The sequence below is a fragment of the Scyliorhinus torazame genome, chromosome 8 (assembly GCF_047496885.1).
Source record: "Scyliorhinus torazame isolate Kashiwa2021f chromosome 8, sScyTor2.1, whole genome shotgun sequence".
Lineage (NCBI taxonomy): Eukaryota > Metazoa > Chordata > Chondrichthyes > Carcharhiniformes > Scyliorhinidae > Scyliorhinus > Scyliorhinus torazame.
The window spans coordinates 24,496,571-24,521,923 of NC_092714.1; the positions used below are offsets into that span (position 1 = coordinate 24,496,571).

Consider the following 25,353-nt stretch of genomic DNA (forward strand, 5'->3'; position numbering starts at 1 on the left):
AACCAAGCCTGGATATTGTCCGGGTTTTGTTACACATGGGCATGGACTGCTTCATTGTTTGAGGAGTCACAAACAGTGTTAAAAATTTGGGAGATCATCAGGTAATATCCCTACGTCTGACCTTTTGATCGGAAGACAGTGAGCAAATGAAAATGATCAGCCCTTAGAAATAATTCTTTAGTAATAGTTATTATGGAAGCCAGGTTTTACCTCTGCAGTTTCTGCCAGGTCGAACTGGGTTAACATCCACAAAACTGTCCAGGCAGCTACAGGTGTAGGAACCCGCTGTGTTGATACACTTCGCCTTGAGTGAGCAATCATTGTCATCAAGCGAGGCACATTCATTGTAATCTGCAAAATAAAGAGACAAAGGGAAAATGAAGATATATTGGTCCGGGTGGTCTACCAGGATTCGCCATTAGTGCTTAAATTAAAGCAAAATACAGCGGATGCTGGAAATCTGAAATAAAAACAGAAAATGCAGGCTAAACTCAGCAGATCTGGCAGCATTTGTGGAGAGAGAAATACAGCCATTGGACCTTCACTTTGTTGCTCTCTCCACAGATGCTGCCAGACCTGCTGAGTTTATCCAGCATTTTCAGGGTTATTTTCACCATTAGTGCTCCTGATGAGCCCATCTCAATATTAACACTAACATTATATGATACTAACACCCAATTTGAGATGATCAATCGGGCTGTCACTGTGGCTCACTTATGTTTGCCAAAAGTTACATATATTCAAATGCAGATACCTGTCCTCTGCAAGCAAAAATAACATGTCCAGGTCGTGCGCCTTTTCTGAATTGAACAAAAATGTGAGGCACAGTTGTTCCCTGGAGTATTCGCCTTGGCAAAGTGTCAACCAATCAGCACCCTTTCCTGATGTGTTATAAATTGTTGCTCCCTCCGAAATGTTGCACCCTTGCATCTGTCCTGATAAGTGCAAGATGAAAAGCTTCGACAGCATGGTGCTTTTTTCAACACTATTTAATTGTAGAAAGATATCCTACTGCCATAGGAGTTACTGCGGGATGTTTGTTGGCCAGCCAGCATACTGGCATACTGGATAGGGCGGCACGGTAGCACAGTGGTTACCACTGTTGCTTCACAGAGCCAGGGTCCCAGGTTCGATTCCCAGCTTGGGTCACTGTCTGTGCGGAGTCTGCACATTCTCCCCGTGTCTGCGTGGGTTTCCTCCGGGTGCTCCAGTTTCCTGAAGTCCCAAACAACATGCTGTTAGTGTGGTAAACCACTGTTGCACCTGTATTAGGTGATGTCAGGTAGGACCTGTACTACAGGTTCACCGATAGTCCCTGCCTGCTGGCTCCGCCCAGTAGGCAGAGTATAAATATGCGTGTCCTCCATTCAGCAGCCATTTTGCCAGCTGCTGTGGGAGGCCACACATCTTAGAGCAATAAAGCCTCAGTTGTATCCAATCCTAGTCTTTGTTCAATTGATCGTGCATCAATTTATTGCTCTAAGACTTTCTAAAAGATGGACCTCCGAATCAAACCGGATAGCCTGCAGCTGGATCCGCAATCAAGCGACGCCAAAAAGGACTTTAATCACTGGCTAGCTTGCTTCGAGGCGTATATCAACTCAGCGACCACCCCTGTTCCAGAGGCTCAGAAGATAAAGATCCTGTACTCAAGGTTGAGCTCCAACGTGTTTCCGCTGATCCAGGACGCCCCGAACTACGCCGACGCCATGGCGCTTCTCAAAGAAAACTATGCACAGAAAACAAACACGCTCTCCACCAGGCACGTACTCGCCACTCGCTCTCAACTCCCTGGTGAGTCCATAGAATACTTCTGGCGGACCTTAATTACACTCGTCTGGGACTGTGACTGTCAGGCCGTTACGGCCACCGAACATTCCAACCTTCTTATGCTGGACGCGTTCATAACGGGGATTGGGTCGGACCTCATACGCCAAAGACTGTTAGAAGGGGCCACGCTCGACCTAGCTGAAACAAAGAAGCTAGCGCTCTCTATGACGGTTGCCTCACGTAACATTCAGGCCTACCCCACGAGCCGCGCGGCCCACCCCTCCTACCCCTCGTGGACCCCACAGATGGCCGCCCCATCAGGGGCCTTACCCAGCCAGTACGCCTGCGCCACATGCCAGCCCGCGCACCCTGGGGGTCCCCGATGTTACTTCTGCGGCCAGCAGAAGCACCCTCGCCAATGCTGCCCGGCTTGCGCTGCCCTTTGCAAGGCGTGCGGCAAAAAGGGGCACTTCACCGCAATGTGCCAGGCCCGCGCAGTCGCCGCTATCGCCCCCACCCCCTAGCCCACACACAATAGGCGCCGCCATCTTCATCTCCCCGGACCACGCGCGGCCAGGGGGTGCCGCCATCTTCTCCCCCTCAGTCCACATGCGGCCCATGGGTGCCGTCATCTTGTCCAACCTCCGCAACATTCGGCCCATGGGCGCCGCCATTTTGTCCCCCGCAGAATCTTCAGGCGCCACCATCTTGTCTCCCCCACGGGTCATGTTCACCGACAGCATTCCAGGACCTGGGCCCCCCAGGCTCCCTATCATCCGACATCAGCGACGACCGACCACGACTCACCTCAGTGACGATCGACCAGTCTCGTCCGCACAACTGGTCACCGCATCGACCAGTGTGAAAATCAACGGCCACGTGACCTTTTGCCTGCTGGACTCCGGGAGCACCGAACACTTCATACACCCGGATACAGTAAGGCGCTGCTCCCTCGCGGTACACCCCGCCAACCAAAGAATTTCCCTGGCCTCCAGATCTCATTCCGTCGCAATCCGAGGTTCTGCACGGTCACACTCACGGTCCAGGGCGTAGAATTCAGCAGCTTCCGCCTCTACGTCCTCCCTAACCTCTGCGCTGCCCTTCTACTCTGCCTGGACTTCCAGTGTAACCTCCAGAGCCTAACCCTCAAATTCGGCGGGCCCCTATCACCCTTCACTTGCGACCCTAAAGATCGATCCGCCTTCCCTCTTTGCCAATCTAACCCCGGATTGCAAACCTGTCGCCACCAGGAGCAGACGGTACAGCGCCCAGGACAGGACCTTCATCAGGTCCAAGGTCCAGCGGCTGCTTCGGGGGGGGCATCATCGAGGCCAGCAACAGCCCCTGGAGAGCCCAAGTGGTAGTTGTTAAAACTGGGGAGAAACACAGAATGGTTGTGGACTACAGCCAGACCATCAATCAGTACACGCAGTTCGACGCGTACCCCCCTCCCACGCATATCTGATATGGTCAATCAGATTGCACAGTACCGGGTCTTCTCAACGGTAGACCTCAAATCCGCCTACCACCAGCTCCCCATCCATAAATCAGACCGTCCATACACCGCTTTCGAGGCGGACGGTCATCCCAATCACTTCCTCAGGGTTCCCTTCGGCGTCACTAACGGGGTCTCGGTCTTCCAAAGGGAGATGGACCGAATGGTCGACCGGTACACTTTGCGGGCCACCTTCCCGTACATAGACAACGTCACCATCTGCGGCCATGGCCAGCAGGACCACGATGCCAACCTTGCCAAATTTCTCCACACCGCCACTCTCCTCAACCTCACCGACAACAAGGAGAAGTACGTGTTTAGCACGATCCGCTTAGCCATCCTCGGCTATGTGGTCCAGAACAGAGTTCTGGGGCCCGATCCCGACTGCATGGGGCCCTCGTGGAGCTTCCCCTCCCCCACTGCCCCAAGGCCCTCAAACGCTGCCTGGGGTCCTAAACTATGCAGACAAGGCCCGCCCACTCATTCAGTCCACCCATTTTCCCCTGACGGCTGAGGCACAACAGGCCTTCACTCGTATCAGGGCCGATATCGCAAAGGGCAGGATGCACGCAGTAGACGAGACACTGCCCTTTCAAGTAGAGAGCAACGCATCGGACGTTGCCCTAGCCTCCACCCTCTATCAGGCAGGCAGACCCGTGGCATTCTTCTCCCGCACCCTTCATGCCTCAGAAATTCGGCACTCATCTGTCGAAAAAGAGGCCCAAGCTATCGTTGAAGCTGTGCGGCATTGGAGGCATTACCTGGCCGGCAGGAGATTCACTCTCCTCACTGACCAACGATCGGTAGCCTTCAGGTTCAACAACACACAACGGGGCAAGATGAAAAACGATAAAATCTTGCGGTGGAGGATCTAGCTCTCCACCCATAATTACGAGATTTTGTATCGCCCCGGCAAACTCAGCGAGCCCCCAGACCCCCTATCCCGAGGTACATGTGCCAGGGCACAAGTAGACCGACTCCGGACCCTGCACGACAGTCTTTGTCACCTGGGAGTCACACGGTTGTACCATTTCATAAAGGCCCGCAATCTGCCCTACTCCGAGGAAGTATGGACAATCACCAGGGACTGCCAGGTCAGTGCGGAGTGCAAGCCGCACTTCTACCAGCCGGACTGTGCATGCCTGGTGAAGGCCTCCCACCCCTTTGAACGCCTCAGCGTGGATTTCAAAGGGCCCCTCCCCTCCACCGACCGAAACACGTATATTCTCAGTGTGGTCGATGAGTACTCCAGGTTCCGCTTCGCCATCCCATGCCCTGACATGACGTCTGCCACCGTCATCAAAGCCCTAAACACTATCTTTGCTCTGTTCAGTTTCCCCGCCTATATCCACAGTGACAGGGGATCCTCATTCATGAGCGATGAACTGTGTCAGCTCCTGCTCAGCAGGGGTATTGCCTCCAGCAGGACGACCAGCTATAAACCCCCGGGGAAACGGGCAGGTAGAGAGGGAGAACGGGACAGTTTGGAGGGCCCTCCAACTTGCCCTACGCTCCAGGAACCTCCCAGCCTCTCGCTGGCAGGAGGTCCTCCCTGATGCACTCCACTCCATTCGGTCACTGCTGTGCACCGCCACCAACAACACACCCCATGAACGTCTTTTTGCCTTCCCCAGGAAGTCCACATCCGGGGTGTTGCTCCCGACTTGGCTCGCAGCTCCAGGACCAGTCCTGCTCTGTAGGCACATCAGCCTGCACAAGGCGGACCCGTTGGTGGAAAGCGTGCAATTGCTCCATGCCAACCCCCAGTATGCCTACGTGGAGCACCCCGACGGCTGCCAAGATACCGTCTCCCTCAGGGACTTGGCACCAGCAGGTTACACACACACACACACCTCCCATCCCACCAGGACCATCCGTCCTTCCCCTGCCCACGCCCAAGGATGAAGAGGATTTTGGCACGCTCCCAGAGTCACCGAACATCAGGTCAGCATCACCATCGCCGCCACCGCTACGTCGCTCCCAGCGGAACATCAAGGCACCAGACCGGTTACATCTCTAACTGGCACCGGACTTGAAAAGACATTTTTTTTCTGATCAAATACTGTAAATATAAATTCATTGCTGTATATAGTTCTCTACCACCCCAGCCGGACTCAATTTTAACAGGGGGTGAATGTGGTAAACCACTGTTGCACCTGTATTAGGTGATGTAAGGTAGGACCTGTACTACAGGTTCGCCGGTAGCCCCTGCCTGCTGGCTCCGCCCAGTAGGTGGAGTATAAACATGCGTGACCTCCATTCAGCAGCCATTTCGCCAGCTGCTGTAGGAGGCCACACATCTTAGAGCAATAAACCCTCAGTTGTATCCAACTCTAGTCTTCGTTCAATTGATCGTGCCACATTTAGATAATTTGGACATTCTGAATTCTCCCTCGGTGTACCCGAACAGGTGCTGGAATGTGGCGACTCAGGGATTTTCACAGTACCATCATTGCCGTGTTAATGTAAGCCTTCTTGTGACACTAAAGATTATTTTTTTATAATTTTATTTTATACTGACAAATTATGCACCCACCCCCTCAGTTTTCGCCCACCCCATTTCTCATCAACCTTTACCCCTTATACCACTAATGACATAGAAATGCACAGAAATGCACAGTTTGCCCATCACACGAACCTGCCTACTGTCCATTGACTCCATCTACACCTCCCGCTGCCTGGGGAAAGCGGGCAGCATAATCAAAGATCCTTCCTGTCATGATATTCAGGTGAACATCACAGCACATACATACATACGTACATAATGATGGACAGATCAACGGACCAATCAACACACACAACACGACAGCCAATCACAGACAAGAGCATACACAGTACAAAACAGGGAACACAACACTTCCTGGGCACTCGAGCAGGAGACGGCTCAGGGCACAGACTTCATTTGCCAGCCACTCAGACATTCAGCATGTGCTGAGTACCAGAGTTCACTATGTTAATAGTTGATTGAAATAAAACTGCGTTGTACCATTTGCAACCGTGTTGGTTCGTTGTGTATCAGAGTACCCAACACTTCATGATACCAGGAGTGATTTGATACTTACCCACAAATCTGCCATCCTGCGCCATGGACACCGTCAACACACCGCAGCCGTTGCAAGTCGCTGGGAACCTCGGCGTCAATTGGAAGCTGTTCAAACAGCGCTTCCGGCTCTTTCTGGAAGCCAACGAAAAAGAGAGCGCCTCGGACACCAGGAAGATCGCCATCCTCCTCACCACCGCAGGTCAGCACGCCATCCATGTCTACAACTCCCTGGTGTTCGCGGAAGGCGAGGACAAATCCAAATACAAGACGGTCCTTCTCAAGCTTGACCAACACTTCAACGTCGAGGTCAACGAGAGCTTCGAGAGATATGTCTTCCAGCAGCGCCTGCAAGGTAAGGATGAGCTCTTTCAGTCATTCCTTACGCATCTCCGCATCCTTGTGCAGTCCTGCGGTTACGACACCACCTCAGATTCCATGATTTGGGACCAGATCGTTTTTGGGGTCGCCTCGGGCACCCTACGCCAGCAGCTTTTAAAAATAAAAGGCCTCACCTTAGCCTCCGCAATCGAAGCCTGTGTCCTGCACGAAAACGCGACCAGCCGCTATGCCCAATTTCAGGCGACCGAATCGGCGCGGCGGGGGTCCTACGCGGCCGGATCGGCGAGCCAGGTGCCCCACGAGGCCGAACGGGTCCAGGCGATCGAGTTCCTCCCGGCCCGCGGCCCGGACGAGGGCGGCCATTTCACGTGCTTTTCGAGGCCTCCCGCGCTTGTGCGTTCCAAAACCTACGGCAACACTGAGGGACGTGATGCGCAGGCGCACTCGACGCAAGACCGAACTGCGCATGCGCAGTGGCGCAACGAACGCCATGACATCACGACATGCGGCAACTGTGGAGCTGCACATTTAAAAGGGCAATGTCCCGCAAGAACCCGACAATGCCTACGCTGTGGCAAGGTGGGCCACTACGCTGCTTACTGTCGAGCAGCTCAACCTGTCAATCTTCCACAACTCCGACAACCTCGCAGGGACGTGCGGACCATTCAGCCTCCCCATTACGAATCTGGCCCAGATGACATCCAGACGGGTGACACAGATGACCGAGACGCCTTCCGTGTTGCGGTCATTGATGGGAACCGAGTCAACACGATCAATCCGGGTGATGAATGGTGTGCCACCCTGACGGTCAACCCGAATTCGTCGCCCACCTACTAGACTGGACTTATGAGACTGTTTATACATTGAACTCATGCAACCACTTTGTTAATATGTTTATGTTCTTATTGTTACAGGAATTTGTTTTATCGTTCAACATTTCCCCGTTCTTTGTTATGGTACAACCTCTTTATAATGTCACACCCGACATTGCCCCTTGTATGTAGTTTAGCCCCATGTACATGCTGTAAATATTGCACACACACACATTTAGCTACACTCAGTACACATCTCTATTTATAACCACGTAGGCACCTAATCTTGTAAAAAAGGGGGATGTCATGATATTCAGGTGAATATCACAGGCCAATCACAGACAAAAGCATACACAGTACAAAACAGGGAACACAACACTTCCTGGGCACTCGAGCAGGAGACGGCTCAGGGCACAGACCTCATTGCCAGCCACTCAGACATTCAGCATGTGCTGAGTACCAGAGTTTACTATGTTAATAATTGATTCAAATAAAACTGCGTTGTACCATTCGCAACCGTGTTGGTTCGTCTGTGTATCAGAGTACCCAACACTTCACTTCCCACCCGGCAAAGGGACTTGGGAGTCCTAGTCCAGGATTCTCTAAAGGTAAACTTGCAGGTTGAGTCCGTAATTAAGAAAGCAAATGCAATGTTGTCATTTATCTCAAGAGGCTTGGAATATAAAAGCAGGGATGTACTTCTGAAGCTTTATAAAGCATTAGTTAGGCCCCATTTAGAATACTGTGAGCAATTTTGGGCCCCACACCTCAGGAAGGACATACTGGTACTGGAGCGGGTCCAGCGGAGATTCACACAGATGATCCCAGGAATGGTAGGCCTAACATACGATGAACGTCTGAGGATCCTGGGATTATATTCATTGGAGTTTAGGAGGTTGAGGGGAGATCTAATAGAAACTTAACAAGATAATGAATGGCTTAGATAGGGTGGATGTAGGGAAGTTGTTTCCATTAGCAGGGGAGACTAGGACCCGGGGGCACAGCCTTAGAATAAAAGGGAGTCACTTTAGAACAGAGATGAGGAGAAATTTCTTCAGCCAGAGAGTGGTGGGTCTGTGGAATTCATTGCCACAGAGGGCGGTGGAGGCCGGGACGTTGAGTGTCTTTAAGACAGAAGTTGATAAATTCTTGATTTCTCGAGGAATTAAGGGCTATGGAGAGAGAGCGGGTAAATGGAGTTGAAATCAGCCATGATTGAATGGTGGAGTGGACTCGATGGACCGAATGGCCTTACTTCCGCTCCTATGTCTTATGGTCTTATTACGCAGCTGTTTGCGGGGCCTGGCAGTGTACAAATTGGTCAATGCATTGCCTGATCAGTGACGAAACTTCAAAAGCATCTCACTGACTGTAAATCACTTTGGATCATCCTGAGGTTATGAGAGGCACTAGAAAAATGTAAACTCTCCCTGCCTTAATGACATTTTGGGTGGAAAGTCAAATCTTACCATCAACATTCCAACGGCAGACCTAAAGATGCAGCTAAATGAGAGAAATCAGCAGCAGGGGTACAGAGAGAAGGCAGGAGAATGGCACAAAGCAACGGTGCTCGTAAGGAGAGCTAATGCAAACACGATGGGCCAAATGGCCTCCTTCTGCACCCTAACAATTCTGTGATTCTGTGAGCATGACAAGGAGGACTGAAATGTCTGGATGATGCAAATAACCCCTCCTGTCGCAGGAAGGTAGAATGGCTGAATGTGAAGTTGGCGTCAGGGAGGGGTGCAACTGTTCTGGCCGCATGCTTATGTGAGATAAGAGAGGATTGCCGCCCTGCAAGTGTTACTTCCCCACCCATCCCCATTACCTGAGACGTCCGTGCTGTCAGGGTCAAAGATAAAAATAGAGCTGCTCTTTAAAGATGTCACAAGGTCCACGATGATCTCGGACACATTCACTGCTATTTCTTCATCAAAGATCAATTGGAATTCTACGTTCACACTCCCTTCCCAAAGAGATTTAATCACAACCTTGACTTTCCCGGAATTTAACAGTTCCATCGTGGGTCCTGGCAGAGATTTCAAGATCTGGAACCGTAAAATAAAAAGTGTACTGGTTATTTCCGTGCTCCTCAAAATGCAGGAAGCTGGACAATGGGGAATAGAACATTTTCCAATTTCCAACTTAACGTGAGCATCAGGCTCTCCTGGGTCAGACACAGCAGGAGGTGGATGCAGAAATCATTCTGTAGAAGTGAGAATGATTCACCGAAGGGACAGCCCTCTGCTCACTTCTCCCTGACCCAAGGTCTTTAGCTTTCCTCCTCAGCTGCTCAGGGGTAATATCTATTTACAATTTCAGCACGCACAATTACCGGGGAAAGGAACATATTACCTTCTTCACATGTTGTTTAAGAAGTTACATGCCCTTTGCCTGAAGGATCCTCCCCGCCTGTCAGCAGCCAGTCTCCCTCAAATTTCTAGCTGGTACGCCCTACCATTAGATCTATTCGGAACCCCAAGCACGGGACCTTTGAATGGGAGTGGGGCACCTCGCAAAAAGACAGGGACCCTGTGAGGACGCAGGTGACCCTGCTACACCAGTAGAAAAAGGTGCCTCAAATCCAACCTCAGAAAAGCACGTTGACATTTTCTAAATCTCCCAGCTCAACACAGCCATCTGCTGGGTGGCTTCAAACTAGACCTGGCTGCCCTTGTTCCCATTGGTTTAGACTGGCTTTAACTCCAATTCTATGTGGCATCTAGAATTATATTTAAGAAAGAAAGAATTTGCATGCGTTGCTGTAAATGAAAACTCTGATGTAATCCATACCCACCCCCCGAGCCCCTTGGAGGGAACGAATTGTGGGACCAGAAGAAGCAAATCCAATATAAACAGGTGAGACTTGCAGTGAAATGTGTACATACCTGTGCAATAAATTGAGAAGTAAAGTTCTTGAATTTGTCACTACTGCTGTTTTTGAACCCTTCATTGAACATTACATTTGTTATCCTTGCTCTGCCTCCCACGATGTGTGCAGCTGTGGGGTGGGGTGAAAGGTCAGTTAGTACTCTCAATATTAACCCTCCAGGTGATCGTGTCTGCAAAGTTTAGAGGTTTGGTTAAGTTCTGTTTGGTCCACTTTAGTTTGATGGATCACAGTCGGTTATGATTTGGTCTAACATGAAGCTGAACTCGAAACCAAAACGAAGCTATGTTTGCATCAGAAGAGTTTGACCAGAGTCTACATTGGAGCCCAAGTATGAATGAGCAGAGGGGAGGAGGGGTGGGGGGTTCAGGAAAACTGACTGCCATTCGACATTTGCCAGGGCATTAATGCCACGTGTTATGATGAAGGAGAAGCTGAGTTCTAGTCCATGTGTTTCTACTCCAAATCTGCAATACACTGAGGAGTGTCACATCCCCACACAATCTGGTTCTAGAAATGCAGAGGAAAATAGTGGGTGGGTGGGTGGGTGAGGGGGAGCGGGGGGGGGGGGGGGCAACAGATACAGATAATTCTCCAGAAACAAGTGCAGAAATAGTAGGGGTCTCTGCACAGCCTTATGGGGTTTTGCAAGTTACTAAAAAGGACATCGGAATCAACAGAGAACAACATCCCCCACACAACCTCTGCTGCTCAGACACTGGTTTATGTATCCCCCAAATGTAATTCTAAACTTGACCAATAGTGTGAAATAAATACAGTCGCCATAGTCACAGATGACGATAGGCCGCTTTCCCCTTTGAGGATTGACTCTTAGCTACCCTCTGAGATGGGCCTACAAAATCATCGGTTCGGGGCAAGTAGGGTTGCGCAACAAATGTTTGCCTTGCCAGTGCTGCTCACATCCCAAGAAATCATAAAAACAGGACACTTGAGGTCATTTTACATCTGCCATGGGACAAAGAAGCATTCAGCACAAACCTTCGAGGATATCTGGGCTTTGGTGGCAGCTTGGACAAGGTGAAGAGCGGCCATAGATTTAGAAGATGCATCAAGATTAGAATTGGCAGCTGTTGGGTTGGATTTTGACAGACAGGAAGAAAATCTAGCCAACGTTTGTGGCCTTACCCACACACAATTTTTTATCTAAAGCAAGGATTATCATATGGCAAGGCTTCAAGATATCTGCCTTGAGGAATTATAACAGTGAAGAACACAAACACAGATAGCCACAAGGGTAGCTTTTTCTACCTGTTTTGACTTCTTGCACTTTTGCTTTGCCTTCTTTCCCACAGAGCTGAGAGGCGACTCTGACGGTGTACAACACTCCGGCCTCCAGGTCCGACACAGTCCAGCTCAGTTCCTTGCTCCGTGCATCAACCAGCACGTTGTTGTCCTTCAGGAGTTGCACGACAAACTCCCGATCGATTGTGGCATCAGCGTCCCAAACGACACTCAGACTGTTGCTGGAGACGTTGAAGGCAATGAGGCTCCTGATCGACGGAGGAACTGAGGGGCACAAATGAGTCGCATGTTTCTTTGCTGTTGGCGTTTTAAAAATGACAAGCGTTTCTTTGGTGTGTCTGCAGTATTGCGAAAGTGACTGAAACGTAAAAGATGGCGCGCGTTCTTTGAAAGAAGGTAGCTTTGCTCACCACAAGCTGAAGAAGACATTTGTGCAGAAGATGATGTGAGGGGTTGAACAGAGGTGGGTAAAGACTGATCCAAGGCAATGTTGTCTCTTTGATCCCCGGCATTAGATACGGCCATCTCCGCCTCAACCTTTGGACGAGGAGCTGTAAAATCGGGAAGGTGGTTAGTTCTCCAACCCTAGCATGGTCTATACCCAAAGGATGCTTTTAGACGAGAATCACTAACCCTGGGATATTACCTGTCTTTACAGTCAGCTGCGTGGCAACGCTCTCTTGCTCACAGACTCTCCACATGATGCTCACAGTGTACTCTGTCCCGGGCTCCAGTTCACTTGCAGTCCACTCCATTTCCTGTGTCTCTGTTTCATTCACAATATAGTCATTCTTTAGCACCTGCAACACGAATGTCTGCACTTCACTGGTATCTGTTGTCCAAGTTACTCGAAAGCCACTGCTGGTGACACAGGAAATAGCCAGGTTGGTAACTGAAGATGGAGCTGTTGGGAAGGTAAGGAACCAATGAGTGAGCATCACATCATATGACAACATGGTGATCAAAACCTTGAATATGAGGGGAGCTATCTTTGAAGCAATTTGTTCTCAAGGTGACGGCTGGCAAGGCTATGCTTACTGCACATCCCTGTTTACTCTGAGAGGCCAGTGGCACCCATATAGTCCCTACAGTGGAGAAGGACGCCCTTCAGCCCATTGACTCTGTACCGACACTTCAAAAGAACACTCTACCTCGACCCACTTCCTCACTCTATCCCTGTAACCGCCATGGCCAATCCATCTAACCTGCACATCATTGGACTGTGCGAGGGGAGGGGGGGGGGGGGGGGAGGGGGAACCAGAGCATCCCGAGGAAACCCACCTCGACGCGGAGAGGACCTGCAGTCTCCACACAGTCACCCAAGTCCGAAATCGAACCCGGGTCCCTGGTGCTGCAAGGCAGCAGTGCTATCCACAGTGCCACCCTTGAACCATTGCAGTGCTTTCGAAGATGTTGCCCTCATAATGGTATGAGATAACGATTTGCGAGATATTGACCCAGACATGCTGGCGGGTGGCTGAAATATTTCCACATCAAACAGTAATGCCACTTTTGCTGAACTTGGCGGTTGATGTATTTCCATGGTGATTGTCCTTAATGGCAACACTGGTGCTACGGTGATAACCATCATTTGTAAAAGAGTTTTCTTTCTAAATTGAGCGACTTTGCTACCTCATCTCCTCTGGAGGCCCACTGGCTAAGGCACGTGCACCATTTGAAAGTGGTCACTGCCCCATTTAAAATAGACTTGCAATGAAAGAGACACTTTACTTGAAATGAGCTCCAAAAGGTCATTCATTGAGCCATCACAAAAAGAGAAATGAAACTCCAGAGAAGGGTCACAACAATCAATTCTGCGAGTACCTTGTTTCAGACACTAGTTTTACATTGAGTTTTAGCACATGGTTATAACCAGGCTTTTTTAAGCCCTACATAAATATCGGCTGAGGTTCAGTTGGTATCACTAGCTTGCTTCTCTTGCTTCTCTTGCAACACGGTGGCACAGTGGTTAACATTGCTGTGTCACAGCGCTAGGGATCCAGGTTCAATTCCAACCTTGGGTGGCTGTCTATGTGGAGTTTGTACGTTCTCCCAGTGTCTGTGTGGGTTTCCTCCGGCTTCCTCCGCGTCCAAAGATGCGCAAGTTAGGTGGATTGGCCATGCTAAATTGCCCCTCAGTGTCTGAAGATGTGCAAGTTTTGTGGGGTTAAGGGGCTAGGTGGATAGGGCAGGTGAGTGGGCCGAAGTGGGGAGCTCTTTCAGAGGGTCTGTGCAGGCTCGATGGGTCGCATGGCCTCCTTCTGCACTGTAGAGATTGTAATCTATGGTTCGGAGTCAAATGTTTGTGAGTTTACATCCCACTCCAGAGACTCCAGTACTCGATTGAGACAGGACTGAGGGAGTGCTGCACTGTCAGGGGTGCCATCAATTTGGACAAGACGTGAAACCAAAGCCTCTTCTTCTGCAGTCCATAATCCACTGTTCTGAAAACTGACCAATTGGTCATTATCACCTTGCTGTTTGTGGGGTCTTACTATGTGTAAATTGGCTGCCTCATTTCCTTTGACAATAGTTAACACGGGCAGGATTTTCCAGTCGCACCCGCCCCAGGACCAGAAATTCCCGCCTGAGGTCAACAGTCCTTTCAATTATCCGTCAAAATGTCGGTCTTTCCCACCATGATTCCCAAGGCAAGCAGGATTGGAAAATCTACCCATAAACTTCAAAAGTACTTTCTATTTTATGAAGCTCTTTGGGAGGTGGTGGCGAATAACGCTGGAGAAATGCAAGCCTTTCTCTACTCTGTATATTACGGCAAACCTATCTGCGAGTTCTACTATTCATTTATCCTATTTGCTGTGAATGAATTTGGGCATCAATTTATTGGGCGTAAGTGTTGGCAGTGTGCGGGCCCTGAGAATCATGTCATGTATCGGTCTCCCCTTTTGCTCCTTTTGTTCTAATCCCTCTTGCCTTCCTTTCAAACCTTCATTGCCTGCCTGTGAATCCCGACATATGTACGCCAGAGGCTGTTTAGCACAGGGCTAAGTCACCGGCTTTGAAAGCAGACCAAGGCAGGCCAGCAGCACGGTTCAATTCCCGTACCAGCCTCCCCGAACAGGCGTCGGAATGTGGCGACTAAGGGCTTTTCACAGCAACTTCATTTGAAGCCTACTTGTGACAATAAGCGATTTTCATTTCATTTCATTGTTCCGACGTGTTTCGCACCGGCGCGTTTACCAATTGGCACCACGGAGAATCGGGAGTGGGTGGCTGGGCCTACATCTGCACCCCCATCAGCAAGAGGCAAATGAGTTTCAGGCCAGCCTCCGAAAGGTTTTCCCGATATGCCATGGCGAACATCAGCGGAAGGTCCCGCTGGCACGGTGCACGGCCGTAAAACCGATTCACTGGCCTCCTGCTGAATTCTCCACCCTCTGCCCACCACTGAAACCATCGGCGGGAGCTTAGTTCAGTCCAGGGAGGGCAAGGCCATGGGGAGTGACTATTTCAAGGTTGATGATTTAACAATCAAGGTGCTGCTGAACAGGGCGCCATTCATGAGCACAGGGTAGATGAAGCACCCTGCACAAGCTGCAGAGTTCTGGATGAGTTCAGGTTTATGTCAGATGGAAGGTTGGCCATAATGACATGAGGAATGATATTCTCTTGTGATAGTAACCATGGTGCATTTTCCTTCCTCATTGACATCCCTCCAGCCTGCGACATGGAGGGGGCGGATTCCTCGGTTGATGAGATCTCCCAGTCAAGCAGAGGAAGGCAGCTCTTCATTGCTCTTCAGTGCCACTGGGAAGGCGGTGGCTGCTATTGATAATGCACCCACCTGCGGCCCAGGATCGTCAAGGAAACAGGCCACAAGGGGAGTGATGGCGGGAGGTCTGTGGGAGTCGGGCGTCGAGGGTGGCAAGCAGCAAGAGTGGGGAGGGTGGTCTCAGCACAGTGCACCCCCTCCTCACCCCCGACGTTTCGATGGCTGATCATTTGATTAGGCACTAAGTGCTCTAGGACAAGAGACACACCCACATAGCCTGCAAGCAACCCCAAAAGGTTTTCCTTTCAGGCTCCCCACATGGCGAGTACCCCACTCAGCACTGGACGAATAGGTGAGCGTCAATTGCCCATTTAAGGGCCTCATTGCAGCAGGGAAGCTAAGCCAATAATGAGCCTTTCTGTCACGGGCTTAATCGGGGCAGAGATGGGAGGCGGTGGGAACCCTGCCCAATTAAATGCCCCCTACCATCAAATCAAATTTGAGGGGAAGCATTAAATTCTGCCCGATAAATAATTATTTACTCCAAAATGGGCATCTGCTTTTCTCAGTGAATTGTCCAGCTGTCACGCTCTCTCCCCAATCATGTTCTTACGTCACGTAGATGATCAACAACCTGACCGTCATGCGAACGCCTTCATAACTGGACACTCGGCCAAGAATCTAAAAGTACAACGTCACGTAACAGAGACTGAATGTTGAAAAGGGACAATATATATACATACAGCATGGAGCGGCATCAAAATGAGGGACGTTCTCTGTGGATCCAGGTCTATTGAGGTAGATAGTCATCGAAGATATAAAGTCCATGGCAGATCGTTTTTCCCTTGTGTCTCTGGTTTCTGCTGAAAGAGGTCGTTTTATTATTATTAGCTATGGGCAGATATGGGTAGGGTAGAAAATACTCTCAGCCACATTCTCATATCAAAGTTTAATGTGCTTATATCAAATTGCTCCATATACTGCTTTAATATAGACAGGGTCGCGTTGATTTTTTTAAAAATGTAGTTACCCAATTATTTTTTTCCAATTAAGGGGCAATTTAGCGTGGCCAATCCACCTACCCTGCACATCTTTGGGTTGTGGGAGTGAAACCCACGCAAACACAGGGAGAATGTGAAAACTCCACATGGGCAGTGACCCGGGGCGGGATCAAACCCAGGTCCTCAGCACCATAGGCAGCAGTGCTAACCACTGAGCCATCGTGCCACCCCGGTGATGTAGCAAAGGTGGGGGTCACGTGTTGTGAGCGCAGGAACGGCTGCGTTTTTGCAAGTTCCGACTCTGCTCATCTTTTAACCCATTATCCTTTCCGTTTGCACATTTCCTTTGTCTTTTCTTGGCATACGAAGTAAAAACTATGTCCCGAGAATTATTGGTCAATCTTACAGTACCAATGAGTCAAGACAAAATGCAAAATCCTCGTTGATCTGTGGCGGTTGGGAGGAGCTGAGGTGGGACCTTCTCGTTAGTGGCGCAGCTGCTTTTTTTGCGAAGCTTCCCGCCTTGACAGCGTGGTTATGTTCCAACGGATGTGGCTGCTGCCGACGATGTTGATAGGCCCGACTGCCTTGGCTCTGCGGTGCAGGTCATCAAAGCCCAATTTCAGGAGTTGAGATACATTTTTATGGATCTGTTGGAGGCGCGCCGAGGAGGTTCTTGTAACAGAGCACTGTCCTTGGTGGATCGAGGGAGCACGTTTAATCCTGTCTCCGAGGCCTGGGGTTGGGTTGGCCTTTAAGCCTGGGTTGTTGGCCGCCCGGGTTCAGGTGAGACTGCAATGTTGGAAGCAATGAGGTTTTGTGCTTCGACCGTTGGAACCCTTGGAGGATCCTGAAGAGCGCTTTGTCCTTGATTTGGGCTTTCTGCGTGTTCCAGTGGAGAAGCCTTGAACCTGATAACTGCCTCGCATCTGAGTTTGTTTCCTGAACTTCGCTTCCTGATAATTATGTTGTTGTCTGTTGACGTCAATTTATTTGCTTAGAGGGAAGCGAATAATAAGAAGCGAATATTATGGGTGTTATGTCCTGCACCGCCGGTTACCCTGATTTAATAAGTTTATTTCATGCTATGCCGAATGTTGAATTCATGATTTGTGCAAACTATCTTTATCCGAACACATCCTGGGGGTAGGAGGAGGATGAACAGATGGAGCGGGGAAAGGATGGGGGGTTAGGGTTGGTCAGATTAGTTCTGTCCTCACTATGCTCAAGGAAGGCCCCTCCACTGAGAGCTCATTTTTGGGGGGTTTTTGCTTCGCGCACTTTCCTTTCCTTTTTCGGGCCCAGGCAGACTGTGTGTTATTTGAGGGCAATGTTCGTCGGAAATGAATCCTGGCGCGCACCGAGAGCTCGGTTAATCCTTTATAGATTTGGTGATTGATCCTCGGCCAATTTGGGTGTTTCTTTTCCTGGAGGGTCTGATTTTCCCTCTTCCAGCTGGGTGAGAGGTGGTTGCTGTTCAGTGCTGTTCAGTGGGGAGGTGCCCGAGGCTGGGTGTGGTTGGGGAGGACCGGCTGGCTTATAGATTTCGGGGTTTGCTGGGGGTCCTGGAGGAGCTGAACTTTGTGTGTCAGAGTGTGCTGGGCTAGGCCAGGTCCGATGCTGTGTATGGTATCCTGTCAGAGCTCGGATGTCCCGTTTCGAAGGCACTTATCAGGGACATCCTGAGAGGACACTTCTGTGCGCAGGGGCCTGGAGTGGAGCCGGGTTCTGCAGTTTGATTGATATCCTGTTGCTCCCCCTTGTGGTCAGGACACCTTTTCATTTGACAGCAGGTTTTCTTTTCTGCTTCCCCATTTGTTTTTTTTTCCCTTCGATGGTTTTTCTCTTCTTCTCTTCATCTGGGTGAGCAGCATGCGGTTAGAAATCCTGGTTTGGTGCGGTATCCACAGGGGGTTCCCCTTATTGTACTGGGGTGGAGGGAGGTGGTTCCCCCCTCCCAGGGCACCCAATTATTGGGTAGGTATCCCTTCTCTTGGGTAGGTGACGGGGGGTGGGGGTTGGGGGGGGGGAGAGATTGAGCCGGGTTCTGTACTTCAGTTGACAACCTGTTGCTCCCCTTGTTGTCGGGACGCTTCTTATTTTCTGGAGATCTGTTCAGGCTGGGCCTGGAGGAGAGTTTAATTTGCGCAGTGAGTGTTAGTTGGTTTCCCCTTTATCTCTGGGGTTCTCGGGATATTGTCTTTCTTCCTTCTGTCATTTTGTTTTGAAGCTGTGGGTATGATGTGGGCCTATCCTGTTGCCTGTATCCTGTTTTGCTGCAGACGGGTCCTATGTCCGTGAAGGGAATACATTGGGGATTTTGTTCCTGATTCATCCCATTTTATTTGTTCCCATTCTTGTGTTGACGACTATTTTATGCTGTACCTGTTGTACATTGATCCCTGTGGCTTGCTTTCTTCACATTTTGTTTAAACTTAGGCGATTTTTGCAAGCATCGAAAATTCCAAAAGAAATACTTTATAAAAAATATAGCAAAGGTTTGAGTGTTTTAATGACAACTACCCTTTCGGTTCCCATTGTCCTCCCATACTTTGTGGTGCACAAGGGTAGACTTCCATCCATCTCCATAGTGAGCAATTACCGAAACAGGTCGCTAGTCTGTCGCCAGAGGCCCATAGCTTGAGGGGAGCCATTCTGCATCAAGCATGGCTGACCAGGATTCTCTCCTGCTCTCCCCGCCAACCATTGGTGTGATGGAAGGATTTACAGGTTGACACACTCATCCTGTTTGACTGCGTTGTGAATGCACGTTTCTTGGCCATCAAATCCTGGGGTGGGTCTCGAACCCAGAGCTCAGAGGTAGGGACGCTACCACTCCGTCACAAGACCTCCACACACCTTTTTTTAATTTCGACATAATTGAGTGGGACTTACCACTCCAGCAGGAGCATAAGACGGGAAGAGGTGGAAGGTCCATCTCCTTGAGAGACAACAGCAAGTCGCCACCCCAAAATACACCCTGCCAGCTTTTCTTTCTATTTAACGTATAAGGGTTACGAGCAAAGAAATGGAGTTGGGGCCATAATCAGACCAGCATGAGCTTATTGAATGAAGAGCAGGCCTGAGGGGCCGAATGGCCTCCTTACGCTCCTATCTCTTATGACCTTACGATCTGTCGGCTGACTTAATGGAGATCCAGGCCAATCATCTACTAAAGTTGATAGTTCCCCACCCAACCCTATAAATGCATTGTGCAAGAACACCTAGCCAGATACCTCAGTCCTTCCGGCTCCTACATTCTCTTGTGAATTTGCTGAGGAGTTGGTGAGGAAAAGGAAGATTTTCTTGTGTTGTCCATCCAAACGTCAGGACCAAGGACTCAAGATCAACCATTTCCCAGTGTGACAATCATTCACGCCAACCTCACCTTCAAATTCAGAAGAATGGTCCCCGAGTTAAAACTTTTCAATTTCACTTGTGAACTGCCCGGAGGACGTTGCGCAGGGGGCCTGCTGATTTTGTGGCAACCAACACGAAGGTAGGGCTAGGTCATGCCAATCAGAACTGTTACCTGTTTTAACGTTCAGCTCTGTGGCTATGCCTTCTTGATCACAGGACCTTGAGGCAACGCTCACGGTGTACTCAGTCCCAGGCTCCAATCCTGACACGGTCAATGCCAGCTCCAATGTTTCTGTCTCTTTCACAACACTGTCATTCTGCAGCAGCTGGACAATAAACATCTGCTCCTCATAGTTATCTGTGGTCCAACTAACGTGAAAGCTCTTGGCAGTAATATTGAAAACTGTCAAGTTTATAATGGGCGAAGGAGTTGCTGGAAAGATAAAAGTCAGTCATTACAAGAAAGTACATGATATGCCTGTCAACATCTGTATTTATGCAGCACCTTTAATGTAGGAAAACATCCCAAGCCACTTCACATCTGCCATTATACAACAGCATGTGAAATTGCGTAGGTGCGGGAGTATGTCATGAAGATGGAGGAACTGCCATGATCGTATTGGAATGGCAGAGCAGGCTAAAGGGCCAAATGAGCTACTCCTGCTCCTATTTCCAAGGGCATGAACTACTGGCACCATTGCACCAGACTCGGCGAGCCCGTTAAATCTTGCGAGAGGCTTCTTGCAGGATTTACAATGTTCGTTACATCTCCAGAGGTCTGACGAGATCTCGCGGGATGTCGTGATCTGGATTTACCCCCCACTGGGCATGATCCAGATTTGCATATTCAAGTGAGCAGTTAGGCTCACTTGAATATGTCTGCGCTGGAATTACCCAAGGCGCTGGATCGAACGCCCTCGGTGACCATCCCGAGATGCCGTTTAGCACTGATTTCCACAAACATGGATCAGGCATAACGGCATTTGGGGGGGGGTCTCCCAGACAAATGGGGATTTCTGGGTGGTTGGTCTCTGGACAGGGTGGTATACTGGCATCCCCAATGTCATCTGAGCACAGTGGCAATGCCAGCCTGGCATCCTGACAGTGCTACCCTGGCAGTGCCACCCTCTCACTTCCAGTGTGCCCTATGGCACAGCCGGACAGGCTGGGGCACTGCCTGGGTGCCAGGCCGGCACATTGGCCGTGCCGAGGATCGAGCCTGGGGATGCCCTACCCATGTGAGATGGGTGAAGGAGACTCGAGGACACCCTAGTTGTTAAGTTGGGGCATTGGGAGGGTCCAGAGGCTGCGGTGGGGGGTCCAGAGATTGGGAAATGGCGCCCTGGTCTCTTCCTGCACTGACAAGCTGAGCTCGTTAGCACAGGAAATGGGTCTAAGTGCGGCCTCAGTGGAGCGTTATTGCCAAGACCCGAGAAAGAAGCAGAGTCCCGTTTAATAGCAGGGTTGTTCTGGAAACACCCTGCTAAACGCGCCCAATAGGGGACTCTAATTATGGAAATAATCAAAATTGGGGATTCTCAAGAGGCCAAAATTAGAGAAGCGCAGATGTATCACAGAGTGTGGGGCTGGAGGAAATTCCGGTGATAGAGTTGGCAATGGGGGTCACGAGTAGAAATAAATACTACTCGTCAAAAAACTCTAATGTGCCAACGACCCGGACTCAAGTGAAATTTTAGTTAAGAAAAATTTGTTAATGATTAATATGGTGAAAAAGTCCTTATTTTGCTAAGACACTTAAAGAATTAAACCTTTAAATGTATGTACAATACGATCACTAAGTGCTTGTAAACAGTTCAATTTAATTTGTGCAAAGAGGGATCACTCAGTGGCAAGTTCCAAAGGGGAAATGGAAGTAAGTATGGGGGCCTCGGGTCCGATATTGGGGGCTGGAGAGTGGGGGGAGGTAGGAAAGGATGAAGGTCATGAGGTTGGTCAGGGTCATGGAGGAACACAAGACCCAGGGCAATAGGTTCAGTGTTCAATTACGGATAACGAGGGTGCTTGTGGGTGGGGCGGGCTGCCAGGCGACAGGCTCTGTCTGGAGCCAACCACAACACTAATTCAGTGCCCAGAAAAATGAGCAAATGGTCCAGGTGAGAAAGAAGTCAAAGATTGGTCAATAAAAGACTTGAAAGTCAGGTGGAAACATAAAATGGTGGTTGGAAACTTTTATCACAGCACTACCTAGTGGCTGGAGCTTGCAACTGCAGTACATGCATGACTGGCTAATTGTTGACATTGGATAATTCTATAATATCTGCTGACATAAACAATCCAGCTCAAATTGCGCGCGCCGTGCTGTTAATTCAGTGCTTCTTGAGAATTCTTTAAAATGCAAATTGTGTCTAGTTAATGCCCTCAATAGAAAAATGACTTCACCTTCTCAAAAGCAGCCTTGTCAATTGTTAGCATAAATTGAAATGTTTCAAAACATTTTAAACCATTTCTCTGGAAGCGTAAGGGATGAAAAAAAACAGCTTGAGCAGTATTACAGAAAGGGTGATAGCAAATTGGCAACCTGATTTGACTGAACATAAAAGTCAGATGGATGTAAAACAGGTTCTTTATCCATTATCCATTTGCTCTACTCTTCAAGCTGCATTTCCATCACCTTTATTCTCCAACAGTCCATCGAAAGGATCTTCACCAATGAGAATTGACCATGGCAATATTGCCTTATTTTACATTTCCACTGGATCAACATTTCAAGCCCGAATTGGCCAAAATTGTTTGAATCACGGATCGTATATAAGTCCCACTATCTTGCAAGGCACTCCTCTAGTGACTTGGAATGCTGAGGAGACATATTACAATAGATTGGACAATGGATGTAATTCTCCAGTCTTGTCCTTGGCAGGGGAGGCAGTGGCGTAGTCACATTATCACTGGACTAATAAACCAGAGGCCCAGGGTAATGTTTTGGGGACCCGGGTTTGAATCTCACCACGGCAGATGGTGAAATTTGAATTCAATAAAAACCTGTAATTAATCTAATGAAGACCATGGGCAGGATTCTCCCCTACCCGGCGGGGCGGGGCGTGAACCACTCCGGCTCCGGGCCACCCCAAAGGTGCTGATTTCTCCGCACCTTTAGGGGCCAAGCCCTCACCTTGAGGGTCGAACCCCACGCCGGAGACGTTTACGCGGTGCCGACCGGCAGGAAAGGCCTTTGGCGCCACGCCAGTCGGGGCCGAAAGGACTTCGCCGGGTGGCGGAAGTCCGCGCATGCGCGGGAGCGTCAGCGGCTGCTGACGTCATCCCCGCGCATGCGCAGGGGGGGTCACCTACGCATCGGCCATCGCGGAGACCTACACGGCCGACGCGTAGTAAAAGAGTGCCCCCATGGCACAGGCCCGCCCGTGGATCGGTGGGCCCCGATCACGGTAAGGCCACCGTGGGGGCACCCCCCGGGGCCAGATCGCCCCGCACCTCAAAGGTGACTAAACTATCTACCAACAAGACAAATTTAGAAATATTGACAAAACATAGAACATAGAACGTTACAGCACAGTACAGGCCCTTCGGCCCTCGATGTTGCGCCGACCTGTGAAACCACTCTAAAGCCCATCTACACTATTCCCGTTTACAATTAACTATTAACGTTTACAATCGTCACATACAGCATGGAGGCATATCTGCATAGGCAAAGCCTATCGGGAATCCAGAAGTGTTCGGGTAAATGGTCATTGTGGAGACGACCCCAGTACTTGACTGTCTGGGGCTGGGTATATAACTGAGAGCGTTCATCATGGTTTCTGTCAACAATAAACAGACAAATGTATTGTGGGTTACAATGGGTTACAATGGTGACATGCAAGTATCGTAAAGGAGACCTGTCATCAAGCCCTCTGGCCGATATATATAAAAAATAGTAATAATACTGGAAAATTGACTCATTAACAAGGATTACACAGGCCACTCCAAAGGTTTTAGGCCAGTGATAAAAAATTATGCTTCCTAAAGTTAATCAAGTTCCATTCAACTTTGATTCATTTTCACCTGACCACTTGATGTTCTCACCTTTGGGAACAATAACCTTGCCACATCTCCCACCCCATTTCCTCTAGACTGCCACTGGCAGAAAAGTCAATCTGCCGAATCATAGAATCATAGAATTTACAGTGCAGAAGGAGGCCATTCGGCCCATCGAGACTGCACCAGCCCCTTGGAAAGAGCACCCTACTTAAGCCCAGGCCGCCACCCCATCCCAGTAACCCAGTAACTCCACCTAACCGTTTGGATGCTAAGGGGGAATTTATCATGGCCAGTCCACCTAACCTGCGCACCTTTGGACTGTGTGAGGAGACCGGAGCACCCAGAGGAAACCCACGCAGGTAGGGGGAGAAAGTGCAAACTTCACGCAGACAGTCACCCGAGGCTGGAATTGAACCCGGGAGCCTGGAGTTGTGAGGCAGCAGCGCTAACCACTGTGCCACCCTGCCATCCTAATGGAGTATCTGATCATTTTGGTCTTCACTATAAGCTCCAGTTGCACTTCCGATAAACATTCCAGCACCTTTCGAAGGCGCGACATGACTCAGCAACCGCAAACAATTCAATTTTTTAATTGTGGGGGCTGGATTCTCCACCGGCGGGATTCTCCGTTCCGCTGGCAGTGCGCCCACGCCCGCGGGTTTCCCGACACCGTGGGGTGGCCACAGTGGGAAATCCCATTGGTAGGTGGCGGGAACGGAAAATCCCACTGCCAGCCAGGGCACGTCACCCTGGAAAACATGACTGGCGGACCGGAAAATCCTACTCGTGGATTTTGTGCTCAAACTTCAAACCCTAGAATCTGCTTCACTTGTGTTCCTAGGTTTCAAAGGACGGGCATGACATGCATTCACTCATCTTCCTTTGCCCAACAAAACAGAATTGAGATGATTCCAAGTGGCTCCCATCAGATTAACCTTGCGCTCATAGTCATCAGTCAGACCGTTTTTCTCCCCAACACATCAATGTTTGTTTCAAAGTCAGAGGCCCAGACCTGCAGATGAGTGAATTTAAAACATCCCCGGGTGGTTGCACTGTGGCAGCATTGTAAATGCGTTCCTGAAGGTTTTCCCCTGATGGCTACGCCTAGCAAAGTCAATTACAATTCTTCCAAAAATACTGGAGGAAATATTTTTTGAAGGTATTTTATTAAAGGGCCCACTACCTCCCAGTGTTGAGTAATGGATCCAGAAGCCTGACCCCAATGGCCTCCATCCCCTTTCTCCTTGTGCTGCCCCTGTAAAGTGAGCATCCCCCAAGCAAAGAGACGAGCGGAACTAATTGGATAACTCGTTCAAAGAGAAGGGCCTTCTGTGCTTCTATGATTCTTCCCAAATTATATCTTCAATGTGACATAACCTCAAAAGTCCAGGTGTGCGGAGGTTAAGTATTAGAGGGCGGGAACTCAATGGCAACCTTCTAGAACCTTCCTAACAAAGTCATAGGGATCAAACATACAAAAAAGTTGTTCAGCCAAAGAACTCAATCCAAGAGGAGCATTGTCATAAGAATAATCGGTTTGAAACAAAGAATTAAAAAGTTAATTCGATTTCCATAGTTAAGTCAAGTGGAAAATGTTGACTGTCAGGAAAGACAGCTTTGGGTTCTTTAACACATAATTGGCCATAGTTGA

The 25,353-nt window shown here is 49.6% G+C and overlaps 1 protein-coding gene across 7 annotated transcripts in view; it reads right to left on the minus strand.

Annotated features, from left to right (window-relative positions):
* LOC140427679 (uromodulin-like 1) overlaps positions 1-25,353 on the minus strand; it is a 123,439-nt gene that overhangs the window by 28,077 nt on the left and 70,009 nt on the right. For 5 of the 7 annotated variants that reach the window (XM_072513166.1, XM_072513169.1, XM_072513168.1 and 2 more), the window contains 9 exons: positions 23,348-23,482; positions 19,879-20,139; positions 16,089-16,208; positions 12,259-12,516; positions 12,023-12,163; positions 11,619-11,909; positions 10,348-10,460; positions 9,288-9,507; positions 211-351 (listed from right to left, as the gene is read on the minus strand). In XM_072513166.1, the coding sequence (XP_072369267.1) occupies positions 211-351; positions 9,288-9,507; positions 10,348-10,460; positions 11,619-11,909; positions 12,023-12,163; positions 12,259-12,516; positions 16,089-16,208; positions 19,879-20,139; positions 23,348-23,482 (1,680 nt within the window). The remainder of the gene's footprint in view (positions 1-210; positions 352-9,287; positions 9,508-10,347; positions 10,461-11,618; positions 11,910-12,022; positions 12,164-12,258; positions 12,517-16,088; positions 16,209-19,878; positions 20,140-23,347; positions 23,483-25,353) is intronic. The other 2 variants (XM_072513165.1, XM_072513167.1) reach the window with 2 other exon arrangements.